General features: G+C 26.7%; 2 protein-coding genes across 2 annotated transcripts in view; both read left to right on the plus strand.

The window, feature by feature from the left end:
• On the plus strand, window positions 1-25,383 carry LOC127291476 (uncharacterized). The gene is made up of 8 exons (XM_051320644.1): window positions 1-55; window positions 873-1,314; window positions 2,250-2,347; window positions 20,944-21,302; window positions 23,598-23,813; window positions 24,114-24,237; window positions 24,322-24,479; window positions 24,594-25,383. Exons 1-8 carry the CDS (start codon window positions 16-18, stop codon window positions 25,230-25,232), a joined length of 2,076 nt encoding a protein of 691 aa, XP_051176601.1. The 5' UTR covers window positions 1-15; the 3' UTR covers window positions 25,233-25,383.
• LOC127291478 (T-box transcription factor T-A) overlaps window positions 24,883-27,464 on the plus strand; it is a 15,277-nt gene continuing 12,695 nt past the window's right edge. Inside the window, exon 1 of the mRNA XM_051320647.1 lies at window positions 24,883-24,962. The gene's annotated coding sequence lies outside the window, so the exon portion shown is untranslated. The remainder of the gene's footprint in view (window positions 24,963-27,464) is intronic.

Raw genomic sequence — 27,464 nt, forward strand, 5'->3', positions numbered from 1 at the left:
ATTATTTCTTGAAATATGGAGGCTTTTGCTCTTGTTAAGAATTTCATTACAAAAGGTGAGAATTTTTAATCGTTTTCAAAATTTCTAATTTTTTTTATTGGATCATTATTCAATTTTGAAACTTCATAACTTCATTTCACAATTGAGATGAAAGGATATATTTATTTTTTACTTTCTGAATAATTTTTTTTTTTATTTTGAAAATGTTATTTTATCTGTATTTTTAATACTATTCAATTTTTATCATTATTATTTTCACTTTAGTATTTTTTTGTTTTATTCTTCAATTATTATTATCTTTATTATTTTTATATCATCAACTATATTATCATATTAATTATATGTATCTCAAAATTTCTGTTTGAATATTATAAATTTTTTTAATAGGAAATTAAATAAAAAATTTACTATTTAATATTATCAAACAAATATATTATTTATATAAAATTATAAATACCAACAGGTTAAGAGAAATTTTTCTTTTAATCATAAATGAGATTTAGTCCCTTGAGGAATAATTTTTCATAATTTCCATTGTATTATTGACCATTTTTATAACTAAATAATGTCATAGGTATTTTTTGTTAAATTTTTTTTTTAAATTCATTCTTTTGTTATTTTACAAAAAAAAAAAAAAAAAAAAACAAAATAGAATCGCTTATAAAAAGCGAAAACAATAATAGATTTTTCTTTTATATAAAAAATATGATTTTAATTCTATATTTATAATTAAACGACAATAATAAAATTAAAATAATTACTATAGAAAAAATCACAATTTAATTTTTTCAAAATCAAAAATAAAGAAATACTTTTTTTTTCTACGATAATTATTAATTGTTTTTTTTTTTTTTGTAAATTATTTTCAACAGTTTCACAAGCGAATTCAGAAAGTTCAGAGGAAAATACCGATTCCGATGCATCGTATAAAACTCCAGTGAAAAAAGCGCGAAATAAGAATCGTAAAAAAAAATCAACAAGTACTGTTCAATCGGAACATTTGATTGGTGTTTTAAGAGAGAGAAATTCAAATTTAAACAATGCTATTGATACAACAAAACGACAACAAATATGCATTGAATCAAAGTCGAAGGCGCCATTTGAAAAAGAACTTTCGTCAAAATATGTTCAGGTGCAAGTGCACCAAGAGATACCAATCGACCGCAACTACACGACAGAGTTATGCAGTAGCAATGCGTCGGGAAAACAGAAAATTCCCAGGCCAGCAAATGCCTTTATGCTCTTTGCAAATGAATGGAGAAAAAAACTTGCCCTTAAAAATCCCAAGGAATCAAACAAAGACATTAGCGTTAGGTGAGTATCAATTTTTTTTTTTTTTTTCAATTTTTCCCTAATTTTCTGTTTTCTATTTTATAACAAAAAGAAATAATTTTTATTAATTAAATTATTTTTTTTTTAAATAAATATTACAAATAAATAACTAAAATTAAGTTAATTTACTCAAATTTTACAGGATTCTTTATTACAATAGTCTAGAGTAGTTAATGAAGCAACAAAAGAATTCCGTTGCTTTAAGTTTGGAAATTATAAAGTATATTATATATATATGAAATCTTGTATATGATTTAACAGAGCTTCGTTTTTCTTTGACATGTGACGATTTCAAGAAACAAGAAACCTTTGCACTTTTCAAAAACAAAAGGTCTGCAAGCGAGTGTCACTGGCACCCTTTTGTTTTTAAGAACAAGGCAGAAATTTTTTTTTATTTTTGTTATTTTTTTTTTAATTTATATAAGTCTGAAAAAAAATTTGAATTTTTTCACTTTACTACTAGGTAATTATGTTCATATATATAATGAATATTTTTGCTTCCTCGTAGAGAAAAAAATATTTCAAAAAAAAATACTTTATTTCCTGATAAATCATATTTAATTCATTCTTAATTATTTAAATTGAGAAGTTAAAACCAAAAAAAGAACCAATATCTCTGTTATTATTAAAAAACAAATTTGAAATAAAAAATAAAAAATTGGTATTAATTATAAAAATTTCATGTAAAATATTTATTTCATACAGATTATTTTATTCGTTTCTAAATGTATTTTCGAAAAGAGCAATCATCAAATTAGATGTGAATTTGTAAAATTTATAGAAAAAAATCAATAATTTTAATTTTCAAAGTAATTGTATTTTTTTTTATTATTAATTTTTTAAATAGAAAAAAAATCATATTTTTTAGAAGAAAAATTATTATTTTTTTATACTAACAATAAATAATTAAATTATAGATTGGGTGTTCTATGGAAGAATATGTCACAAGATGTTAAGGAGAAATATTTTTCTCTTGCACGAGAAGTGGATGCCGAACACAAGAGAAAATATCCCGGTGAGTCCAAAAAAAAAGTAATTATAACTAATTATTTAAAAAAAAAATAATATGCCATTTTAAAAGCTAAAAAATCCAAACACGGTATTGAACAATTAAAAAAAAACATTTATTCGTTTTGAAAACTGTTTAATCATTTTTTTTTTTAAACTTTTTTTGTATTTTCATCTTCTTTGGATATTATTCTTAAAAAAAATGGATTTTCTTGAAATTTTAAAAAATTGTTTATGAAATATATTCCCGTGGAGATATAAATTTTGCCAAGGAAAAAAAAATATATATAAAAATATAATTCGACCAAAAAAAAAAGAAAATTTACCAAAATTAATTCAACTTTTAAATTAAAATTTTTAATTTTCATCCAATGAAGTATGAAATAAATTAGATAAATTGAGTGGATTTATTCAAGTATTCGGGAATAATTGAAAACCGCGAAAAAAAACTTGAATCTGCGTGATCAGTTTGCCGCAGGAAAGCCGCATGAGTGTCGCACCATTCATTGAAATAATGACTGATTCATTGCGATCCCTTTGATCAGTTCTCACCCCTATATGTTGACAACACGGCAATTTTGCTCTTGATGAAAGCAAAGGGTTATCAAAAAGGAGGGTTGTTGAAAATCCTCAACTCCATTAATTTTGGATCGCGACACATAGTGATTTTTCCTATTGTTCAACATTGTCAGAAACAATTTTGATAATAAGAAATGGATGGGGAAAAAAAAATTTTTTTTCCCCCTTTTAATTATAATAATTTTTATATAGAAAAATGAAAAATTAATATTAAAATAGGATAAAAATTTATTTAATCCAGTTGACTAATTTAAAAATAAAAAAATAGGGTTTTCCCCACTTGAAACTGTTTATTTTATACAGTTTTTAAAATTATTTATTTATAAAATGTTAATAAATAAATGTGTCATGTACTATGTAAAATTTAAACATTGTTTTATAATCCGCATACCTACATTTTTGAGTATAAATTTGAAAAATAAATGATACTCAATTAAACAAAGGTTAATTATTAAATTATTACCTATAGTTTTCAAAAACTTATTTTGATTACAGTAGAAGTAAAAAAAAATTAATTTTAAAAATTAATTACTTTTTGAAAATTTTAGATGATCTATTTGAGAAATTCTGACACAAAAATAAATTTTTTTTTTTTGTATTGAAACAAAAACAAATAAAAATTATTCATTTCAATATTTAATCATAATTGCTATAATTTTTATTAATTTAAATATTCATTTCCTATTTTATATAGTGAAAAATTAGAGAAAAGTCAAAAATTCTTTTTTTTTAAATTGTTATCACTTTAGTGAACATTATTTTTATGAATGCGCTTTAATACAGAAAATCTCACCTCGAGATCTAAAATATATTCTAAAAATATTAAAATTTTTCAACTATTTAAAAAAATTATTATAATTATTTCATTTAAAATGAAAAAAAAAAATAACGAAATTTAGGGGAAAAAGTGTCTTTTTTTCTGGTAGAGAGAAAAGTTTTGCATATATGAGCAAATGGGGGATCGATAACGTTTTCAGTATCGCGCGCAGAGTCGATGACTCGCATCAAGTTGAGAAGCGAGAGAGAGAGAGAGAGAGAGAAAACGCGTCAAGCTCCGCGCGTAATTACTCCAATCGATTCCCTTCGTCGCCTTCATGTGAGGCTGCAACAGAGGCTAATCATGTGAAAGTAATTTTCAACTATGGTCCCATTGATTTAATCTGGGTTTTACATGCGTCGCCAGACGAATCAACGTTTCGAAAGAATTCGTTGCTGTCTACTACTGTCGACCGACGACGAGCTTTTACCTTGTACACGCCTTATGGCCCGTAGTGTGGCTGATATAGGGAGCGCGTATTGATTTTGGTCTCTGCATTGGTGAAGCGGTTAAAAATGTTGAACGAAACGTGAGAGACATGCCTTTGACAATTTCTATATAGTCTCATGAATTCAAACAAATTCATGTATATACAAAATCCATTTCATATTGTATATTAAACACACAGTCTATAGAGTGTGTATTTCACTCTCACTTTCTAGATGATGTCTTTTCTCTAAATTTCCTCGTTTCCACTTTTTTCAAAAGAGAGAAAATTTTCAGACACTTAAATCACTTGAAACAAGTGTTATTTCGATCTGCGATTTGAGAGAAAAATTCTACACCAACGAAAGTGAAACATTTCGAAAATTTTCTATTCAATCATATATAAGATAAAAGGTTTGAGTTGACAACAAACCATGTTTAATGTACAGTGCAACAATTTTGTGTTGCGTCAACAAAATTTTGGTTATCCCAGCCAGATTTTAGTTGGTACAACCAAAATTTGATTGACACAATTAAATAGAAATATAGAGGAATTTTGTTGACTCAACTATAAAGCTTGGTTGTGCCAACTAAAGTTTGAAATGGGACAACATTTTATTGAATCAAAAAAATGTTTATTGCACATATACGCTGAAAAAAAAGTATCATTGATACTGACGCTGAAGTATTTCGAAATTAGTTTCCTAGCCAATCATAGTTTTTATATCCAAATCTGTATTTGTATATACAAAAAATTCTTTTTAAATCATTCTGAATCTGAATTTTAATCCTCATTTTGAATCCTAAAATTTCATTTCAAATCATGTGTAGTTTTCAATCCAGTCGGATGCGGATTTGAAATGAAATTTACGGATTTAGGCATTGAAAAAATGTTGAAACAATTTACTACTTTTTTTAGAGGGTAAGTAACTATTTATACTGTCCTTTGACATTTTGGAAAGGACAACAGCTGCTCGCTAAAAGAGCACCAATTCGATCTCAGGCGAGTAAAAGCGATCCTTTGAGAGAGTGCGCCAGTTACTATACTCTTTACATATTAAGGACAACAGCGTTCTTTAAATGTTTTTCAATGATGCAGGGAAATTAACTTAATTTTGTAAAATTCTATAACGACGAAGTTTCCGAGAGTCAACCGCATGTCCATCAGGTCTTGTCTCGTCAATTTCTTTGGGAAAATTAAACTAATTTTGTAAAAATTTGATAACGTGAAAATTTACAACAGTCCCTATATGGTATATCGTCAAATTCTTCAAAGAAGTTAACCTGATTTTGTTAATATTTACCACTTGGAACTCCCTATAAGTGCCTAGACCTCACTGTAAAAAGAAAGGTATTAATTTAATACCGATTTCAGGTACGAAATTGTCATTTGGTTCTATTTTGATACCTAAAATCGGTACTGTTTTAGTACATTTCGGTACTATTTTAGTACTTTCTTTTTACAGTGCTATATGTGAAGGTAAATTTTAGCAGGTTCTTCAGAAAATTTATAATCTCATTTTCTCAAAATCAACCACATGGGTGAGTTTTAGTGCCGGCTCGACATGAAAGTTAATTTTTCATCAATTATATATACGTTATAGGCCCTAACCATTGTGAAAATCGATGATTTGAAAAGTTTCAAATATCAATTCTTTTCCTCAGACAAGAAAAGTTATTAAATCATGGAAAAATTCCACAGAAAGTGCCCCTACCCAAGTCGAAATTTTTCCCTCTTTTCACCCTCGATTTTCTCAGCCTCTTTTCAGCCTGAAATCATGCTCTAAAATATTTCCAAATCTGCATGTTTAGAGGTTGAAAAGAGGTCTTGGAATTTTTTCTTAATTTGAATTTTTCGAAGTTTTATTCCTCCTAAAAGTTTTATAGTATTACGACAAAGACCAATAAATATATCTTCAATAGGGTCAATAAATAATGTCCATAAGAAAAAAAATCCAATTTCATTTTTTCGTTTTTTTGATTTTTTTTAACCTCTTTTACGCCTTTCTAGTCATCTTTAAACCCTCCTTTCAGCCTCCAATATAGCAGATATTTCCACTTTTGCAAATTCGAGGTCGAAAAGAGGGTATAAAAGTGTTGGAGAGAATAAAAGGAGGATAAAAGGAGGTTTTTAGAGAACTTATAGAGAGTTTAAATTTCGACTCGGGTACTCTCTAAATCTGAATTACATAGTAGTTTTCTACTAATGAAAGAGTGTGTCTTCGTTTACCAATTGATTTAGTAACAGTTTTGACTCTTTTTTAGTAGAAAACTATACTAATTGCTAGTAGAAAACTACTAATTCATGGAGTAAATCGGTTTACTAATTTAAAATAGTAAAAAATATGATTTACTCCATGAATTAGTAGTTTTCTACAAGCAATTAGTAGTTTTCTACTAAAAAAGTCAAAACTTTTACTAATTCAATTGGTAAACGAATCCGCACTCTTTCATTAGTAGAAAACTACTAATTCAGATTTAGAGAGTAGGAATAAATTAACAAGGACATTACGTATAAATTCTATAAAATTTCCATTGACTTTCCATTAATTTTTTTTTTAAATTCCATAAAATTTTCATAGATTTTCCATAAAATTTCCATCAAATATTCTTAGACTTTCCATCAAATTTCCATAGATTTTCCATTAAGTTTACATGGAATTTTCATTAAAATGTCCATCAATTTTCATTGACATTCCACAAAAATTCCATCAAATTTCCATGGAATTTCTATAGAAACTTGATAGAAATTTTATGGAAACTTGGTGAAATTTTTTTGACAATTCCTGGGAGAACCATCCGCGTAAATTTTTCACCTCGTCTTTTCTCAATGAGTTTTCAGGATGAAGACAGAAATTAAGAAAAATTTCTAATTCTCTTGCATTCCATTTATATCAAATTTTTTTTTATTTATTTGTAATAATTGAGGGGCTGATAGTAAAAATGGTTTAAAATAACATTGGGAGCAAAAGTGGGATAAGTGACTTGGGAGCAAAAACGGGTTAAAATGATTCGTGTAATTTATTGATAAATTCATTATATTATCGACTAAAAAATATTAACAATAGGAAAAAATGCATATTTTATTATAATTAATATTTTTTAATCGATAATATAATGAATTTATCAATAAATTACACGAATCATTTTAACCCGTTTTTGCTCCCAAGTCACTTATCCCACTTTTGCTCCCAATCTTATTTTAAATCATTTTTACTATCAGCCTCTCAATTGAAAATAAATAAAATTTTCAATGTAAAAATCAAACAACTTGTTCGGGCAGCTATATCATATATATATTTCATTAATTGCGGCTTTTTAAATAATAAATATATTTATTGCATCCTCTGCCCTAGAGGAAGTATTTATGTAATATTAGGTAACTGTTGGTAATAAAAATGTAATAATAATACCTAAATATTTAATTTAATTTTTAATAATTAGTATCAACTTTTGTTTATATAATGTAAGAGGAAATTTTTCTTTTTATATACATATAGATACTATAATTTTCGACATGAAAATACCCAATCACACTTGGAAAGATTCCCCTGAAAGTGCCCCCTGGAGGTTCTATCAGAATTCCGCCGGAACTTCCAACGTAATTCCGTCGATATTCCATTGGAGTTCCAAAGAATTTCCGATGGGATTCCGATGAAATTCCAACGGAATTAGGACTCTAAAAATTAAAAAAAAAATTAATCGGAATCCCATCGGAAATTCTTTGGAACTCCGATGAAATTCCGACGGAATTAGGACTCTAAAAATTTAAAAAAAAATTAATCGGAATCCCATCGGAAATTCTTTGGAACTCCGATGGAATTCCGACGGAATTACGTTGAAAGGTGCGGCGGAATTCTGATAGAACCTCCAGGGGGCACTTTCCGGGAAATCTTTCCAAGTGGGATTTTTAAATTGAATATGAATATATAATGATATCGCTCTATATATAAGGGTATTTTTCCGTAAATGAATGAATTACTTTTTCATTGACTGAAATAATTAATAAACGCTCTCACTATTATCACATATGGATAACCACTGTGATTAGTTCTCTTCCGTGTCGATGCACACATGTGACCTCACTAACCCAATTTACGGTCTGCGAATCAGCAGCTAGGCAATATTCTCTCGTTGATACATATATATATATATCTAATGGAAAGAACCTTGAAAAGTGGAAAATTTCTTCTTTTTTAACGAAATTGCCCAATCATCAAGAGAATTTCACACAGAGAGAAAGAGATGCAAAAAGTGCATTCGTCTGTAAGTAGCGAGAGAGAGAGAGAGAGAGAGAGAGAGAGAATGTAACAATATCTTGGTAACAAGGTAACATAAGCGACTCCGATCAGTATTGTAGGAAGGAACATAGCGACGGTTGACGGGTGTGACGTAGTGAGGGTGGAAAGGGGAAATGGTTGAGAAAGGGAACTTAACAGGGGATGGAGGAGGTGGGGGGAGGGAATATTCTCGCGGAGGTTGCCGGGTGAGTGACGGGGGTCGGGGACCAGAGGTATTGATTGCGACGCGACTCCACGGTTCTGCCACGCACCTTTCTCTCTCTTTCTCTTTCATATATACATATACTCTTACTCTCTCTTTCTCTCTCTCTCTTTTACATCAACGCCGGGAAATACTCTCCACGACATGTGCACCCTGCACCTGCATCGACATCCTCGCGCCAATACCACTTCTTCCTCAACTCAACACCCTCAGAGAAAGCAAACTGTCCGGAAAAGGAGGATCGAGCAGACAAATGATACGTGAGATAGAGAGGCATGTCTTATCTGATGAAAAAGTCGCTCAAAACCAGAATCAAATATATATAGAAAGACGAAAAAAATAATCGAAAACAAATGCGATTTTTTATTTGAAGGAAAAATTTCATTATATGGTTTATAATTTAATTTGATATTATCACTGATTCGAATTATACTATATTATTGTTAATGATACTAATTTTCTGTGTCTCCGTTGGAACTACAATTTGGAACTTGATCTACACTGTAAAAAGAAGGTACTAAAATAGCACCGGTTTTAGGTATTAAATTAGAACCAATAGGCAATTTAGTACCTAAAGTTGGTACTAAATTAATACCTTTCGTTTTACAGTGTATAGTCCAGTCAAGTTAGCATTTTTAGATATTTTAACTCAGAAGCTCAATTTTTTTTTTGGCTTAAACCCTTTATTTTGGGGTAAAAATAAAGTACCTGAATTCGGTACTTTGAATTCTTACCGGAACCAACAAATTTTTTAAAAATTAGGTGCAAAAAATCAGTTTTTTGTAATTTGACTCCTTCCATTACATTTCAGCATAAAAATAGTTATTATGAAAGTGTATAACATTCTCAGTAATTTGATAAAAAATGAACCATATGTAGCTAAAAAATTGACCGAGATATAGCTTCCGCAAAAAATACATTTTTTTTTTGTGATTTTAACCAACATCCGATATTTTTCCGTTTTACCAATTTAGTTTTGAAACTAATGATTTTTTGAAAAAATAACCCACAGGAAAGTTAAAGCTGACTAAATTCCTGAGAATTTGCAAAAAAGAATAATGTACTAGCACTAATAGTTTCTGAGATACAGTACACTTTCTTTTTTATAAGAACTATTTTTATGCTAAAATGCAACTCATATAAAAACTCATGGCAAATATTAAGTATAAAGTTAATTATGAATATAGAAATTTTACGTTTGGGACAACTGCTGCTATTCCAATTTATATTGTAATAAATTTTGCACCTACTATTTTTACCCTTTAAAATTCATTTTGAAACTTCAAAAAAATCTTTATCTGGCTCTGAGTTTTCTTCATTTGAATTTTCTGATGTTGGTGAGTTTTACAATATTCTTAAACTGAGAAGTAACAGAAAAATCAAATGACGATGAGCCAAATAAAATTTTTTTAAAGTATCAAAATGCATTTTAATGGGGAAGAATAGTACTTTCAGATGCTGTAACAACCTTTTTTAAAAAAAGATTATCTCTTTATTCTATAAAAGATATATAATATATATATACAGGGTGATTTTTGGGTTCCGGACCCCCTAAAAAATTACCCTGTATTTAGTCATGATGTGAATTGCGAATTAAATATGCGCAATCTTAAGAATCAAATTGTTTATAAAAAGAGCGAGGAATTCAATTATTTTCATCGTCATTCGATGAATAAGAATCGCCACAATCTACAAAATACATTTCTCAAGCTGCACTTTATATCTCGGCGCTCAAGGATCCTTTTCTCCATAAAATCTCTTTTTAAAAAGGAAGTGAAATCGATATCCACCTCTCTCTTTTTCTCCATCCTTATAGTATATATATATAGATATGTTAAAAGATGCTGGAAAGGACTTGCGAGAATATAAACAACTTCTCAAGAACCTTTTTGAGAAAAATTCGTCCTCCTCAATATATCGGAAAGGATAAAGTCACTGGCCGCATATATATATATATATATATAAATCAAGAATGGGTATAGACCATTAAACCATTTCAATTCAGTGGATCATCTAATTCAATGACCTTTTTTTCTATCATTGTTAAAAAAAAGAAAGGTCTATTGTCGAAGACACATCGATATTCGATAAAGGATCCTAAGGAATATATATTAGTATCTTTGTCATAAATCCTGAAAATGGTGCTAAGAATTCCATATATGATATTTACGATCGTGTATAAGTACAATAATTATTATCAAATACAAGTTGTTTTGGACTTAAACATTTCTCAATAGACAGTAAACACTCTATATATGTATACAATCATTTCGCATGACCATGAAATAACGACTATCTTCCGAACAATTGCATCATCTATAAGCATCTAGTGGATCGTGAAATGCACTGGGCATAATGTGAGTGCATTAAATGAAGCAGTGAATAGAGATGGGTTGATTATCCTCATTCATGGGGGGGGGGGGGGATTTCAGCTAGTCAATTCTGATTGTGTAGTTTTGAGATCATTCCACTCAAAATTACGACATCGTAAAATGCAACAATTCTAAATCACATTATTTTCTTCTTAATCTTTTTATATAATAGTTATCCTATTATTACCATAAATCAAATTTCCGAAATTGAGGTGAAAAAAATTCCAAAATGACAAAACCATTGCAGATGGTAATTACCTAAAAGAACGAGAGTCAACAAATGTGAATTGGAAGCAATAACAGTTGTATCAACACTGATAATTGACGGAATTGTTGTTACAGCGATATCCGTTGTTTAATCATTCGTAACAGCGGCATAATGTACAGCTGTTATGCATCATTACTGCGTAACCACGTGTAGCAAATAATCATTACAATTGCATACCTCGCTCGAAATTGTATCCATATATACGCAAATAATTGGAAATCATTTTCATATGTGAAATAAAGATTCTTATTCTTTTTTTTTTGTTGTTGTTTAAGTACTTGACATATCTGAGCAGTAGGATGGATTTTGTGCAGGGTACCAGAGGTTTATATAGAGTGTGTGTATTGATATGAGTGGGTGGTGTGTCGGGTGGACAGCGCAGCAGGCGCTAGGCGCTAGCGCCGATATGCGAGAGAGTTTTCATCGAACAAGAAGCGCGACGGCGCGCCACAACGTAACCTCTCTTCACCCTCTCACTCTTTTTCTCTCCCTCACACTCATTCCCTTCCATGAGGAACTCTCCTCTTCCCACAAATGCTCTTCTCTCCTTCTTATCACCGTTAAACCTACATGTTGCCACTCTCTCATCATCATTTGCCTTCTTTGTTCCGCCTAGTCAAATCCTCTCTCACACACACTCTCTCTCTCTCTCTCTCTTTCTCTGTCTCTCACTTCTCTATATAGAGCACAGTACATAGCTTCTAGCAGCAAGTGCTGTCCTCCGCATTGTGTACCCACCGACCTTCGACAACGCGCGGTATCGTGTGCGGTGTCCGCGGCGGCATCCCTCCTGATTAGTTGGTCCAAGTTGGGCACCTCATGAAACCACTTCATGGGTGTAGAGATAAATCGATTCGAGTGCGGTGAAAGACAAAAATTTAATCTATCATCAAAATTCAATTCATCAATTGAAAATTCCATCTTTTAAGATGCAAACATCTTTCAAATAGAATATTTCTTACTTTCTTTTCTTGACAGTGATATAATTGAATTTTCAGAATCATCAATGGAACTGTTCAAGAATTGTTTTAAAATTTTTTAGTCATTATTCGTTATTTACAAACAAGTAACAAAATTCATATTGATATAGCTAAATTCAAGAGATTCACTTCGAGAAAGAAGATTGAAAATCAAAAAATTACAACAAAAATCAAAATAGTAATCAATTTATTGTAGAAAAAGAAAAATTAAACACATATAATATTAAAATATTAGTGTTAAAAAAAAATGTGAAGAAGAAAATTTCTATATTGAAAATGAGTAGAGAATAAATAAAAATGTTTTGTTGATGTAAAGTTTGTTTGGAGGCGCAACCACGTGAGAGAAGAGAAGGTATACACGTCAACATCGCCATGACGATGAGCACGTCGCGCAGAGATCAACATCCCTGGATACAAATTCGATCCGTGAGTTCCATTTGGAACTATACCTAATATGTTATCAATAATGTTGACAAATCAAGATGAACTTTTTTTTAAATATCTACTTAGTGTGGGTCGCCGACACTCAAGGTTCTTTTGGAAGGGCCTTTCTCGTGCCCGGTTGTCCCCAAACAACGAGATCTTCCTATATGTATCTTTATAATTTCCAACAACTATAGTTATATATAATTTACACACATATATATATATACTGACTATCAAATAGTGGCCAATTTTCCGGTTCTTCCATATTTTAAAGAAGATATCTTCCGCTCTTTTATTTTTCTGAAACTAGAGAAGAAAAAATTTTTTTTGGTAAACAATTTATATATATATATGAAATATTTAACAATGTTTCAAATTTACATGAAAATATTGTATATTAGAAGTCAAATAAAAAAGAAACAAATTCTTTAGGAATTACTTTTTTCTAATAAAGAAAAATTCTTGCTTTTTAAAACTTTTCTCTATAACTGATAAACTCTTCTTGGAATAGTCTATAATAGATCTGCATTTTTGAGGGAAAAAGTATGATGACTGAAGAGTAGAGTGAAAATCAGAGAAGCATAAAAAGAGGTGAACAATATAGAAAGGCAAAAAGGTCATTTAACAAAGGTGAAGAAAAGATCAAAAAGTCGCAAATAATTTTCTGGAAGCTACTTTAAGTCTTTAAGAAAAGAACGTTTTCGTTTCTTTTTTTTTTTTTTTTTTTGTTGAACCTAAAGGGAAAAATCAAAACAGAAAAACAGTTCAGAAAGAACAGTAGCAGAATAGTTCAAAAAAAAATAAATAAGTGTAAAGTTTTAGAAACTCAGAAAAAATTCTCAGAAAATTAACAGAAAAGTTCAATAATCATCAGAAAAAGTTCAAAAAGCAAAAGAATAGTTAAAAAAAACAAAATCAAGAAATAAAGTTTCAGATATCTGAAAAAAAGGAACTAGAAAAAAATCTGTAGAAAAATTGAACGACAGAAGAAAGAATAAAAAAAAAAGTTGGGAAAACACAATGGATTGTTGCAACTACGTGCAGCCTTATGCAGGTGCTGGACACTTTTATCAACAACATCACTTCAGTTATGAAAATATGAACGCTTACGCGGCCTACAATACGGCTCCAGTTTCCAATGCGATCGAAGCCAATATGAGATACAACAGACTGCCACCTGCATATCCCACAGGTAGATGCTACATTGCTGGCTACTTAGCACGTCGCGTAACTCTTAACGCGAACGTATTAAGTCTCATTAGCGACGCATCAACTCATATATATGATGATGTTGATGCTGCGATAAACGCATGCTTGCGCCTCTCATATATGTACTCACGTTGATGCATCACATGTGTTTCATATTATGATAATATTTTGTCTGTCGCGCACTCAATGAATAATACACACAAAGTTGAATATACATATATATATATATGAAAATCGTTTTTCCAGTTGATATAGGTATACTCTGAATTTATATTATATATATATATATATATATACATTTACTCAAGATGTGAATGACATTAGTCTTTTGATGTTTGATCGAAAACAAAAGGCTATTGCAACGGTGTCATTCACACGAAGAGTTGAATAAAATTAGATTTTTTTTTTTTTGAAGGGATTTTTTTCAATTGGAATTATAGGAAGAAACGTTATTAATTTTGACCTCCTTAAATTTAAATTATCAAATGAGGTTATATTTTTGTTCTTCCATCATTTGGATTCTAAAAACATTCAGGGTGGTCAAAAATAGAAAATAATCATTTTTTATCTGTTTGAAATTTAAAATATTAAAATTTTCAAAATTGTACTTCTTTCACAATTTTTACTATTTTTTCTTTTTCTTCTTTTTTTTTTTGTATTCGATTATAAAAATGAAATAAAACAGTTACAAAACTTCAGCCGAGAGATTCCATATAAATAATGCCTAAAATTTATTCGTTAGAATCATATTATTTGATAAAATTTCATTAAATAGAATTTTCATTTATTCGAATTATTAACAGAATTTCCATATTACAGAATTTTTAGGTACATATATTTAACTGAAAATTCATTTAACATCAACTATCATTGATCGAATTTTGACATTTGACAGAACTTTCATTTGTTAGAATTAATTTCCGTCAGAAAATTTTGAGCGCGAATTTAAAAATTAACCAATCTGAAATTATCCAGCAAATTTTGATTGGGTTAATTTTAAAATTCGCGCCAAAATATTTCTGACAAATCTTTACTCGAACTTTTAAATAGTAATTTCTGTAAAATAGAAATTCTGTTAAATAAATTTTCGGTTAAGTAAAAATTATGTAATGTGAAAAATCGGTTTTAAAGCGGAAATTCTGTCAAAAAATAATTGCGGACAAATAAAAATTTGAGCTAAAAGAAAATTGTATCAAATAAAAATAAAAATTCTATCAAATTATACATTTTTTTTAATAAAAAAATTTTAATTTTAAAAATCAGAATTTTTGTTTATACATTTCCTAGTAACAATTTACACTATATACATATAGAAAAAGGTGAATTACTGTGTAACTAGAAATAAAATATGTCAAATGATGAAGTACCTATAAATATATATATATATATATATATAATATAATATTATACAAATACTGCTTCTTTAGGATCAATATAAGATTCTCGAGCTTCTTATCGTAGGGCACTTTTTCATATACGTCAAACGTATTTCCCTCTTGTATTGATTTTTCTTCGCATCCTGTTAAACTCAATTATCTAACGAGTGAACGCTTCATCGACATCACCACGGTTAAAAACATTTTCACGAGGCTGAAATCCATTTTTCTCTTTTTTTTAGTTAGCGTAATTCAATGAACGATTATCGATTCGAAGCGTTCTCCATTTCATTCAGAAATCAGATTGACTTTCCTGGGGATAAACTTTCCATCAATTCCCCCCCCCTCCCTTTTTATATCTTAATCATATTTTATTTCAATCGAACACCCATTTCATTTAAATTAAAAAATAGATTACACTTATAGCAGCATATTCCATCAATTTGATAATTTGACTTTGTGTGATATAAAGCTTAAATTATATATACATATATAGATATATACTTTATAAGTTACATCAATATTTTTATCCTGTATCTAAAATTACATTAAAAATTAAAATTTTATTTAATTCAAATAATCGGTTATTTCACTAAACAAATAGAAATTTATTTGATTCAAGTAATCGATTACTTGACTCTATTATCAAATAAATATTTATTTGTATTAAATAATTATTATTTGAGATGGTATTATTTTAAAATACAGAAATTATTTGGTTCAAATACAATTTATTTAATTTAAATAAAAATTATTTGGTTCAAGTAAATATTTATTTAATAATAGTCAAAGTAATCGAGAATTTGAATCAAATAAATTTTTTTTCAGTGTTGACTATTATCAAATAAATATTTACTTGAATAGCAAATAATTTTTATTTGAATTAAATAAACAGAAAATGTATTTGAATCAATAATTTGTGTATTTGAAACAAATGCCATTTAATTGACTCAAATAACAATATTATTTAGTACAAATAAATATTTACAATATTGATCCTGATTAAGTGAGAACCGGATAATATAAATTGTTTTTAGTTATTTATTATACAATCAATGTGATATTTTGAAGCAATATTAGTTTCATTAATTGATATTTGATAATATTGACAATTATTGAAATATTGTTTCAAATATTGTAGTTTTAGTTATCGGTAATTCAGAACAAAAAAAAAAATATATATATATATATATACACTCAAAAAAATGGGATTGGTAAAAACAATCACTCTTGTGTATAGTTATAAAAAAAGTAGTTAAGAGTACCATATTTAGAATTATTTTTTGCTAAACTCACAGTTAGTAGTATACTAAATTTAAGTATAGTTATTTCATTTAGTTAAAATTACTAATATTTGCAGTTGAAGTGACTATTTCAAAACTAGTAAATCATTCAAATAACTTTTTTATTAGTTACTCTCTAAATCTGAATTAGTGAAAAGTAAGCTACTAATTAAAATTAGTAAGAATTTTCACTAATTATTAAGTCACTTTTTACTAAAATATTAGTAAAAAAAAATTTTTTAACTACTAAATCAAATAGTAATATTTTTTACTAAAAATTAGTAAAAATTCTTACCAATGTGAATTAGTATAGCTCACTTTTCACTAATTCAAATTTAGAGAATAAATTTATTATAAAAATAGTATTTATTACTATATATATATAATCCTGTTAGTCTGTTTTTGAAATAGTTTTATACTACAGTTTGTTAACTGAGGCTTCCTCTATGCATCTAGAAGAAATAGTAAAAAAGTAGTCAAATTTATCAGGAATTTTGCTTATAGTATATACAGTAGATTTAATTTATAATATTGTATTGAAAACAATGTCATTATTTGTAGTTTCAAACAATAACAAATTTAAAAGATTTTTAATTAATTTTCATTAAAAATAATAGTAATTATTATTTCATTATTACTTACTTATATTTTTACACTATTACTTTATTATCTCTTAAAAAAATATGTAATCAATATTATTATATTCCTTTATGCACCTTGATTATTATTCAAGAATTTATTTAGCAAAATAATTCTTATTTTTTATTAAAAAAATAATTTTTAATGTTTAATAGGTTGCAATCACCTGTGAGGTATTAAAAAGTTTAATTTGCATATTAAACTTAAACTATAAAACATAAAAAATTAAAATAATTCATTTTTTGGATTAAATTCATTTTTTAATTTCGTAAATATAAACGTTTCTAACTCCAATTTTTGAAAATTTGTAATTTTAATCTCTAGACGGATTATTTTTTAATCTTTGATATGGATTAAAGCGTTGCATTTTATATTATCATCCTTTTTGGTATTAAAATAATACCCCATAATTGACTTTATTCAGAAATTATTATAATAAATGTAGGACAAATACACTTTTTATGATTTAAATAAAAATTATTCTATATAATAAATAGTCAAGTAGGGGAGACCGAGGAGGAAAGTAACAAAAATCAGTTTTTTTATGCTAGCATTAAAAATATTTGTCGGATAAATTTGTCCAATATATTAAATGAAAGCTTGGACATTCACCTTTTAAATAAAATTTGAATTAAACATTTATAATAAATTGACAGTTCACAGTATAACTTTTACGCAAGCTCTTCATCTGTTACTTTCCTCCTCACCCCCGAGGAGGAAAGTAACAAGCTCCTAGGAGGAAAGTAACAATATAAAATTATGTAAAATTCTTTAGACTAATGACTATTATTAATTAGAAATATTTTTATTAGGAACACATAAAAGTTTAAGTACACTTTATACTTATTTGGCACATATATGGGACATATTTAGCACATATATCGAACATTTTATGAATTTAGCTCATTTTTTTTCTTAAAGATATTTTATGATTACCTAGATCACAGGTTTTTCTTAAATAAATCTCTGTTATTCGTAAAATTAAATACGATTTGCTTCAATCATTAATTAAAACATGGACAATATCGACAACAGGAGAAAAGTAGCGTGTTACTTTCCTCCTCGGTCGATTTTTTCTTGTATGTCAACAAAAAAGTTAAAACTACACAACTGTTAAATTGTTTGTTTAAGCACAACTTAAAGACAGATAATAAGGCTACAAAATAACGAAAGGCACATTTTGAAAAACAATAAAATTTAAGAAATACGAGAATTTGAAAATTTGAACGAAAACTTACTTTTGACGTTTTTTCTGCACGTCATACCGGAATCAGACCTAACCTTTCCTGTCAGGCTCGGACACACTATGGAGGAGGAAGGGGGAACAGTGCCGACTAAAAATATGTTTGAACTATGTCTATCCGATAATTTGTTTAAAAGTTATAAGCTTTGTTACTTTCCTCCTCTGTTACTTTCCTCCTCGGTCTCCCCTAAGTGATTATTAAAAAAAAAAAAAAAAAAAAATAGAGAAAGAGATAGTTTTAAAGCCACACTTTGCAATATAGTTGACGAAAACCTATGTTTATCTTATCATCACTGTGAACACTTTTCGCCCTCCACTGGTTGCTCGAGGTTTACACGTTTACACCACACAGTTCAAAATTCGTTACATATATGTATAGGGTCAGTCAATGACGGTTTCAAAATCAAAGGCACCAATGTATGTGAAATTCTTTTGAACGATTTAACACACATTCGAATTTGAAATTTAGGTCAAAATTGACAGCAGCACTTTTTTTATTTCAAATTTTCTGAAAATTACATCCCATTTCAGAGAGTTAATATTCATGTGTTTATAATAAAATTATAAATTAATTATTAGTATTGTTATTAATAATAATTTTTAAATTTTTGATTATTCATCGATAATTAAGAATTTTATAATTAATATTTTCGTTCTTTTAGACATTATTCACTAATTATTATTTTGTAATTTTTTTTTTATTCTTTATCGATTTTATTTTTATACATATTTGATATAAATATAATAAGCTTTATTGATTCTACTAATTATTGTGTAATTGGAGTGAAAAGCGGTTTCTGCACTGACTTAATAAAATATCAATAAGAGTATACCTATATTATATTCGTATATACATAAATCAGTGGTTATGTATTATATTTGTTCAGACATTTTAATACGCTTACAATACATATACATATTTATTATTTGGAATTAAATACCTAAATTCTTTTTCTCCCATTAAATTGGAAATAAATTTCTTTTTTTTATTATTTATAAAATAATCGCTAACTTGACTATGTATTATAGAATAATTTTTATTTCAATCATAAAAATTTTATTTGAACCACAAAATATGTAATAATTTCTGAATACAATAAATTATGGGGTATATTATTTTAATGACCAAAATGGATTAAAATAAGATATAACGATTTAAACTATCGAAGATTGAAATAAGTAATCCAAAGATTAAAATTGCAAATCCTCAAAAATTGGAGTTAGAAATGTTTATAATATTTACAAAATTCAAAAACGAATTTAATCCAAAAATATGCTTTTTAATAATAATAATAATAATAATAAATAATAAATAATACCATTTTATCTATTTATTTTCTAAGCGCTTTTATTATTGATATATTATTAATTTTTTTAAATAATAAAATTTTAATTTTGACAAATAAGTAATATTTTTTTTTGACTAAAATTTAGTAATAATTTTTTTAAAATGAAATTAAATACTAATTTTAGTTGAGTCAATCAAATTTTGCTTAAAAGAACCAAAAAATTGTGTTAATATAAAAAAATTGTATATTTGGTTCAAACAAAACTTTTCTCTCAGTTTGAGAAAAAATGTTTGAGTTAATATTATTATTATAATTATTATTTTGTCCCCTTAAGGTGTTGTAATATTCAATGAAAAATATTAATTTTCGACCAATTTAGAATTTAAAATACAAAAATTAAAATTTTTCAAAATTATATACTTTTTTTAACATTTTAAAAATTTCTACGACGAAATAGGTGGACCTTGAAAAAAATTATTTTAGACATAGATTTTTTTTTTAAATCCCTGCACATTATTTCAAATACACAAGAAAAATTTTGTTTCAACCAAATATATATCATTTTTTTTGTATTAACACAATTTTTTGATTACATACTTCAAACAAATTTTGTTTGATGCAAAAAAATATTTATTTGATCCATAAATTAATGTTTGATTTATTTTAATAAATTTTTCAAATAAAGAAAGAATTTGTTTGAGCCATATATAAAATTTTGTTTGATCCAACCAAAAGTTTGTTTAACTGTATATAGCAATGAATTTATTTGGTTGATTTAACCAAAATTTGGTTGTTTCAAACAAATTTTATTCTGAGTGTTGTTTATTTAAGTCAAATAAAAATTATTTGGTTGATATAAATATTTATTTGATAATATTGAAATTATTTAAATGAAATAAAATTTTTTTTTCATTGTAAATAACTATAATAGTTATTAATTTGCTTGAAATAAAATTTTTTAAACAAATATTAAATATTAGAAAATTATTTGTTAAGGAAACTAATTAAAAAATGAATAAATAATAATAAATTATTGTAAAATGTCGAAAAGAAAGTTCCTTTGAGTATATATATATATGTGACACTGCACGTGTCATTGCAAGTGATATAGAGCATTTCATATAGCATTGCAAAGCAGCGCATGAAAAGCGATCGATTATCGATTGGTCAAAAGCTTTGCTAATTGATTACAGATTACGTCTACAACCCAAAGGAGGCCAGACTGCGAAAAGCGATGCGCGAGCAGAGCCGCGAGCTATCTAGACAGAGCATTCTACAAACAACTGGAGCGGTTACGGGATCAGGATCAGGAACATTGCCTGGAGGCAATGGGGGTGGTGGAGGCGGTGGTGGTGGTGGCAACATGAGTGTCTCGTCGTCCGGGAATTTCTTGAATCATTCGATGGCCTGCGCCTCACCCAATGTTGCTGTTGCGGCAGCGTCCTCGTTACCGGGCAGCCCCTCGATCAACGCAAATCGAATCATCAGCCCTTGGTTTCCGGTTGGTCACGGCGCGCCAACGAGTCACCTAAAGCCCATCCTCACGCCCAGGGTACGAAATCGATAAACTCGTCGCAGCGGTCTATATATGAGCAAAAAAAAAACGAAAAAAAATTACGTAGCTTTAACGCGCCATTACCAAAAAAAGCCTTCTTCTCATTTTTAGTTTCACGTTTTTGTTGAAAATTTCAAAAAAAAAAAAAAAAAAAAAGGGGGAGCATGATTATTTCATAAAAATAATTTAGTTAGAATTTTCAATTTAAAGAATTTTATTATAGATATAATTATTTTTTAGAAGAATTTTTATTTTTCAAATTAGCCATCAACACAATTTAAAAAAAAATTTAACAAATTAATAATTCGGTGAATTAGAAATTCTGGCATTTAAAAATTCGAATTACTAAAAATTTTCTTGAATATGAATTCTGCTAAATTAAAATTCGGTTAATTCGTCCAAAAAAATAATTATATGTAATTGAATTCTTTAAAATGAAAATTGTAACTAATTATTTTTATGGAATAATCCTGCCCTCCCTCCCAAAAAAAAGTTAAAGAGACTATAATCAATTCTGTTTCATTCAAAATTATTACTCTCTAAATTTGAATTACACCCATATGAGAATATTTGTTTTATAAATATTTATTCGTTTCAAATAAATTTTATTTGAATTAAATATAAATTTTTTATTTGCACTAAATAAAATTGTATTTTGAGTAGTAGTAGAAATTTTTACTAATTTAAAATAAGTTAACAAATTCTTATTAATTGAAATTTAGAGATCATATTTTCAGACATTTATTTATTTATAAACATTTTCTATTTTTATATCTTGGAATTTGAATCCTAAAGTTGAGCAAAGAATATTAATAATAAAAAAATTAATAAAAATAAGAATATAATATTATTGACAATAGTTTAATATACTTATATTAATTTATAAAATTTTATAATTTTTTTTAATAATATAGGTATAAAAATTGATTTTTAAAGTTACCTGACGGGAGGTGAAAATTTAACAGATTTTAATTATTTATTTATTGTCACTGTAAACGTATCAAGTAGAACAAAAAAACCATTTTTTAAAAACAAAATGAAAAATACCAAAGCAATATATATAGTTATATTTTTATACTTTTTATTATAATTTTCTAGAAAATTTAAAAATATTTTTCAATTAAATATTACAGAATATTAAAAATACTTTCAATGTATACTTTCTTATATGTAGATATAAGTTTTTAATTTTGTATGAGTAGAAATATTAAAATTTTTTACCTTTAATATTAAAGACTTGAGGATTTAATAACTTCTCAGGAGAAAAACGAAAAAGTTCCATTTTTCTTCTATATTTAAAGTAAATTTTTTTTCGATTCTTTTTATCCTGAGAAATTATTAGTCTTAAAAATCAACAAATATTCTTAAAACTTTAACAATAAAGGTAAAATTTTTCATTTATTTTACTAAAAGAAAATTTAAAAACTTCAGTACATTAATATGAAAGTACATAAAAATTAGTAATATTTATAAATATTTTTTAATTTTTCTAAAAAAAATATAATTAAAATTTGTTAATTTTTAACATTTTAAAAATTTAAAAATCAACCTTATAATATTTTGAACTTTTTTTTTAAAAAATAATAATCATTAATATAAGTGAATTAAACATGTTGTAAACAATTAAAATTTGTACAAATTTAAATAACTTTTTTCAACTGTCAAAATAATTCTTTTTTCTCTTGTAATTTCAAATTTCAAGGTAAATATATGGAAAATTTTCTAAAATAATTGACAAAAATGTATTGTACGGATATAAAAAATTATTAAATTGAAATATTCGCTAATTTTTTAATTGTCAAAATTTTGAGAAAATTTTATAAATCCTCATATCTCTTGTTCATCTTGTTATATAAACGTTTTTTATTTGTTTCCAACTCAAAAAGTTAAATTGTAAAATTTGTAATTTAATATTTAAGGGCTCAAAATACATAATTAACTATAATATTTGGAGGAACAAACACATTATTAACCCTCCAATTATTCGTATTTAATAATCAAAATTTAATATATAAATTAGTGAAAATAATTTGTGTATATATTTAATTAAAATTGATACACGTTACATATATCATGTATAGTCTTTATAAATTTACATCAAAGATAAATAAATTATTTAATAATTATCTTCAAATTAGTATATAATTGTTTGATAATATTAATTCGTTTTTCGCAAAAATTAATTTTTTTTTACAAATTTTAACTATATATATAATTAAATTTTTTTTTTCATTACTTTTATTCATTTATTCTAAATTATTTTTTAATCGATGAATATAATTTAAATTATAGGCATTGGCTGCTCATCAAAGAACTTTGGATAAAACAAAAGATGTGATACGTAAGCAAATTGAATGTGGGCCTCCAGGAGGATTTCCGGGGCCAATTTATGGTGAATTTGGATCTCATGGACCAACAGCTTCTGGAAATCCAAATACGAATCAGGATGGAAACGATTATTGCGTAATGGGAGAATTCCCTGAAGGACAAAAATGGTATCCTTATCAGGTGACAATGGATTTTTTAATTTTATATTATATATTTTACTTTTTGATTATTTAATAATCGCGAATATATAAATAAACAATACCCTACTAATTTTATGTACTACAATCAAATAATTTAATTTAGTTTTAAAAGAACTGGGCGAAATATAAGGGATTTTAAAAAACTAGAAAAGAGAAGTCTTTTTTTTGAAAATTTATACATTTATTACGACATTTTTTTTCTAATTTATATATTAATTGATTTTATTTGTATAATATTGTGTAATCAAATATATTCAGTAAATTAACATTTACTATATAGAATGGTACGAACGCTTATCACACGAGAGTAGCTCCGGCATCTAAAATTACCAATTTACATCGTAATATGCAGAATTCGAATCCTCATCCTGGCCATTGGACTCAATTTTGTGGAGTACCTTTATGTAAGTATATATATATATATATATTAATATATTAATAATAAGCAGATAATGAATTCTTGACAACAATAATTTTGAAAATTACAGCTCAAAATGCAATGATTCGTGGTCCAAGGCATATGGTCTTCATTCCAGATCAGCAAAATCATTGCGTCTTCCCTGATGAGATGCAGCTTCCTTATGGATCGAATAAAATTGACATCAATCATAGACTCCATTCTTCTTATCGTCAAACAGATCACCAGGTAAATTTAATTCTTCAAATGAGAAAAAATTTGTTTCAATTTAAACAAAAATGTTTTTTTTTTTTACTGATTTTTAAATTGAAAAATAATGAATTTTTTTTATTATTATATCAGGAAAAAATGATTTCCTCGCCAGTGAGTATGCAACAAATATCAGATGAGGAAAAATGTAATGACGATGGTCCAAAATGGAGTACAACAACTTCAGCATCAGGCCCCTCTGAATCATCGACGAATCTTATTTCAAAATCCTCAAAATCATCGTCAGATACATTTTCAACAAAAGAAGAACAGGAAAATCATAATCAAATTGAAACAAATTCAACACAACAATATGTAGAACGAGTTGAGGTGAAACATCAAAAAATGAATTGCAAACAACCTCTGCCTGGTTTTCATCAAGCTTTTGGTTCAACGGAAATTGGCAGGTTTTCGAGATCAGAATTTTTCTCAAATATGGTTGGTGAAAGCAGCAATGCAACAGTAAGTAATAATTGTGATCGAAATAATTGTGACGATGAGGGAGTTGATTTAACGACACGTGTATCGACGATAGACGATATTAGACAGAATGGTATTCCTGAAGTTAATAGCAATAATAATTGTCCAAATACAGTTAATAATTGTGACAATTCGACTAATAACTTTGGCAATCTCACTTTGAGTTCTTACTATAATGAGACGAGAAGTCCAACTGCGACGGCACCACGCTGGCACAGTCCTTGCGTGAGTGTGATAGGTAGTGAAATTTAATTAAAAAAATATAGATTGTTTTTATATTTTGTTTCTTTTTTTTTTTGGATACATTTATTTTACAATGATTTGTGTACCAAGTACATAATTTCTATTAATTGTCAATAATATTCATTTTGCATAATTTTTATTATAACAAATTTTTTTCAAAAAAAAATTTATAATTTTAAAATATTTAAATGATATAATACAAAAACATGAAAATTACACTCTTTATGAGTGTAGAATAAAAAATAAATTGTAATTTTCGAAAATTTAAATAAAATTTATTAATATTGACTTTTTTTTGCAAGAATAATAATTAGTCACTTGTATAATAAATGTATTCAAATACAGATGTATTTTGAAAGTATATATATATATATATATATATTGTCCGACACTGATTTAGGTGAAAATACTTAACAGGCGACAGTTAATAGATTTAGATATTATTATTAATGTATTCTTTTTTTTTCTTTTTTTAAAAAAAAAAAACATTGCTCCCTCCTGTTTAGTGAGACTGAGGAGAAGGAAATGAGCGGCAACGATATTTAATCGTTATTAATATATGAATTTCAATTGGTTATCAAAATTGTGCCTTTCGATGAACTGGATATATTAAGTAATATTATATTAATTAAAATGAAATGAGTAATAACTAAGGTAGAAAAAGTCGTTTTTTTTAACGACTCGGTAATATGAGACAAAATTAAATGACTTGAAATTCCCAATTTGTTTATCTTTTATAAAAATACTATAATAACTTTACATAATACAAAAAGAAACTCAATCAACAAATTAACTGATTAATTAATTAAATGTCATTCTATTGATTTTCAATTATACTTAACGCCATTCTATTTAATTGAAAATAATAATTAATGAAAAATATTTTTTCTTTTTGAAAAGTCTCTTATTACTGAAATCTGCCCTATAAAAATTATTATACACCAATCTCGTCGTTCTCGTCTTACAAGTAGATATTCGTAACTAATCTATTTATCCAATTTAAAAAAAAGGAAGGCGTCCATTATTCGCAGAGTGAAAACAGGAATGTGAATGAGGGTGAATTATGAAAATTTTGAAAAATGAAGTTTATAGTTTAACGACAATATATAGTGTCGCACAATATGCCTTTGAGAAACGTAAATAAAAGAAAGTCAAGTCTAGTAAACAATAATAAAAAAAAGAAAATTCACATAACTCACATTCATTCGCCTGCCTACCTGAGTATATTATAATAAATATACATTATAAATATATTTAAAAAATATAATAAATAATATATATATATGAAAGTGAGCTCGTGGTAAATCACTAGCTCGCGGAAGCCAAAACGAACGATAGATGAATAGATCGATATCTGTTTAAAAAAAATATAAATATATATATACATATATAAATATATCTATACAAATGGAAAATAGATAAGAAAAAAATGGGAAAAAAAAAAAGAAATGTTGATGAATTATTATTGATAGATAACTTATTATCTACTTAACTACTTTTAAAATCAAAACAAAATTCCGGAAAATACATGTGAACATTATTAATAATTATTATAAGTCAATGATACTAAAAAAAAGAAGAAAAAAATAAGAACAAAGAATGATGAAAAAAATCCTAAAATCCGGAACATTCTATGTGTTAACAATTTTATTATTGTTAATAGGTTACTAATATTTATTATCAAAGAATTAAATATGTGATAAAAGAATATAAATTATTTAGTAGATATCTAGGTCCATATATTATACATAAATGTTATTACGTGCATAGACATAACAAAAAAATTAAAACGTCTCGTGGGCGTTAAATTTGTCTTTTTTAATTTCATTTTCATTACGGCTATGTCTATATAAAAGTACTTATATTAAATATATGTACAATATCCGTAATGTATATATAAATATATATTGACAATGATTTACAATAATTCACGCTCTGCAACCCATCCTGTACCTATAATGGGACCAAATTTTTTATTTCACTTCACTCTTTCCTATTTAAACTTCATTAAAATTTGTCTCATTTTAATTATTCATAAAATTATTCATTAATAAATTTAGTTTTATATTAATTAAATTAAATTAAATTTATTTATTTATTTATTAAATTTTATTCAAAACTATTTTCTCATTTAATTTATCTTTTTTTTTTTTCATTATATTTATTGGAAGATTTACAAATATTTTTCAATTTCTAAATTATAAGTAGAATTTTATCCAATAAATGAATTTGTAATAATTT

The sequence above is a fragment of the Leptopilina boulardi genome, unplaced genomic scaffold (genome assembly GCF_019393585.1).
Source record: "Leptopilina boulardi isolate dan_hultmark-lab unplaced genomic scaffold, ZJU_Lbou_2.1 LbouV2_137, whole genome shotgun sequence".
NCBI lineage: Eukaryota > Metazoa > Arthropoda > Insecta > Hymenoptera > Figitidae > Leptopilina > Leptopilina boulardi.

Excerpts from the sequence above, each read along its gene's own strand:
- LOC127291476 (XM_051320644.1), top strand. The coding sequence starts at position 16 with ATGGAGGCTTTTGCTCTTGTTAAGAATTTCATTACAAAAG. Across the intron at positions 56-872 it reads TAAGAATTTCATTACAAAAG|TTTCACAAGCGAATTCAGAA; the intron begins GTGAGAATTTTT and ends TATTTTCAACAG. Across the intron at positions 2,348-20,943 it reads ACACAAGAGAAAATATCCCG|ATTACGTCTACAACCCAAAG; the intron begins GTGAGTCCAAAA and ends AATTGATTACAG.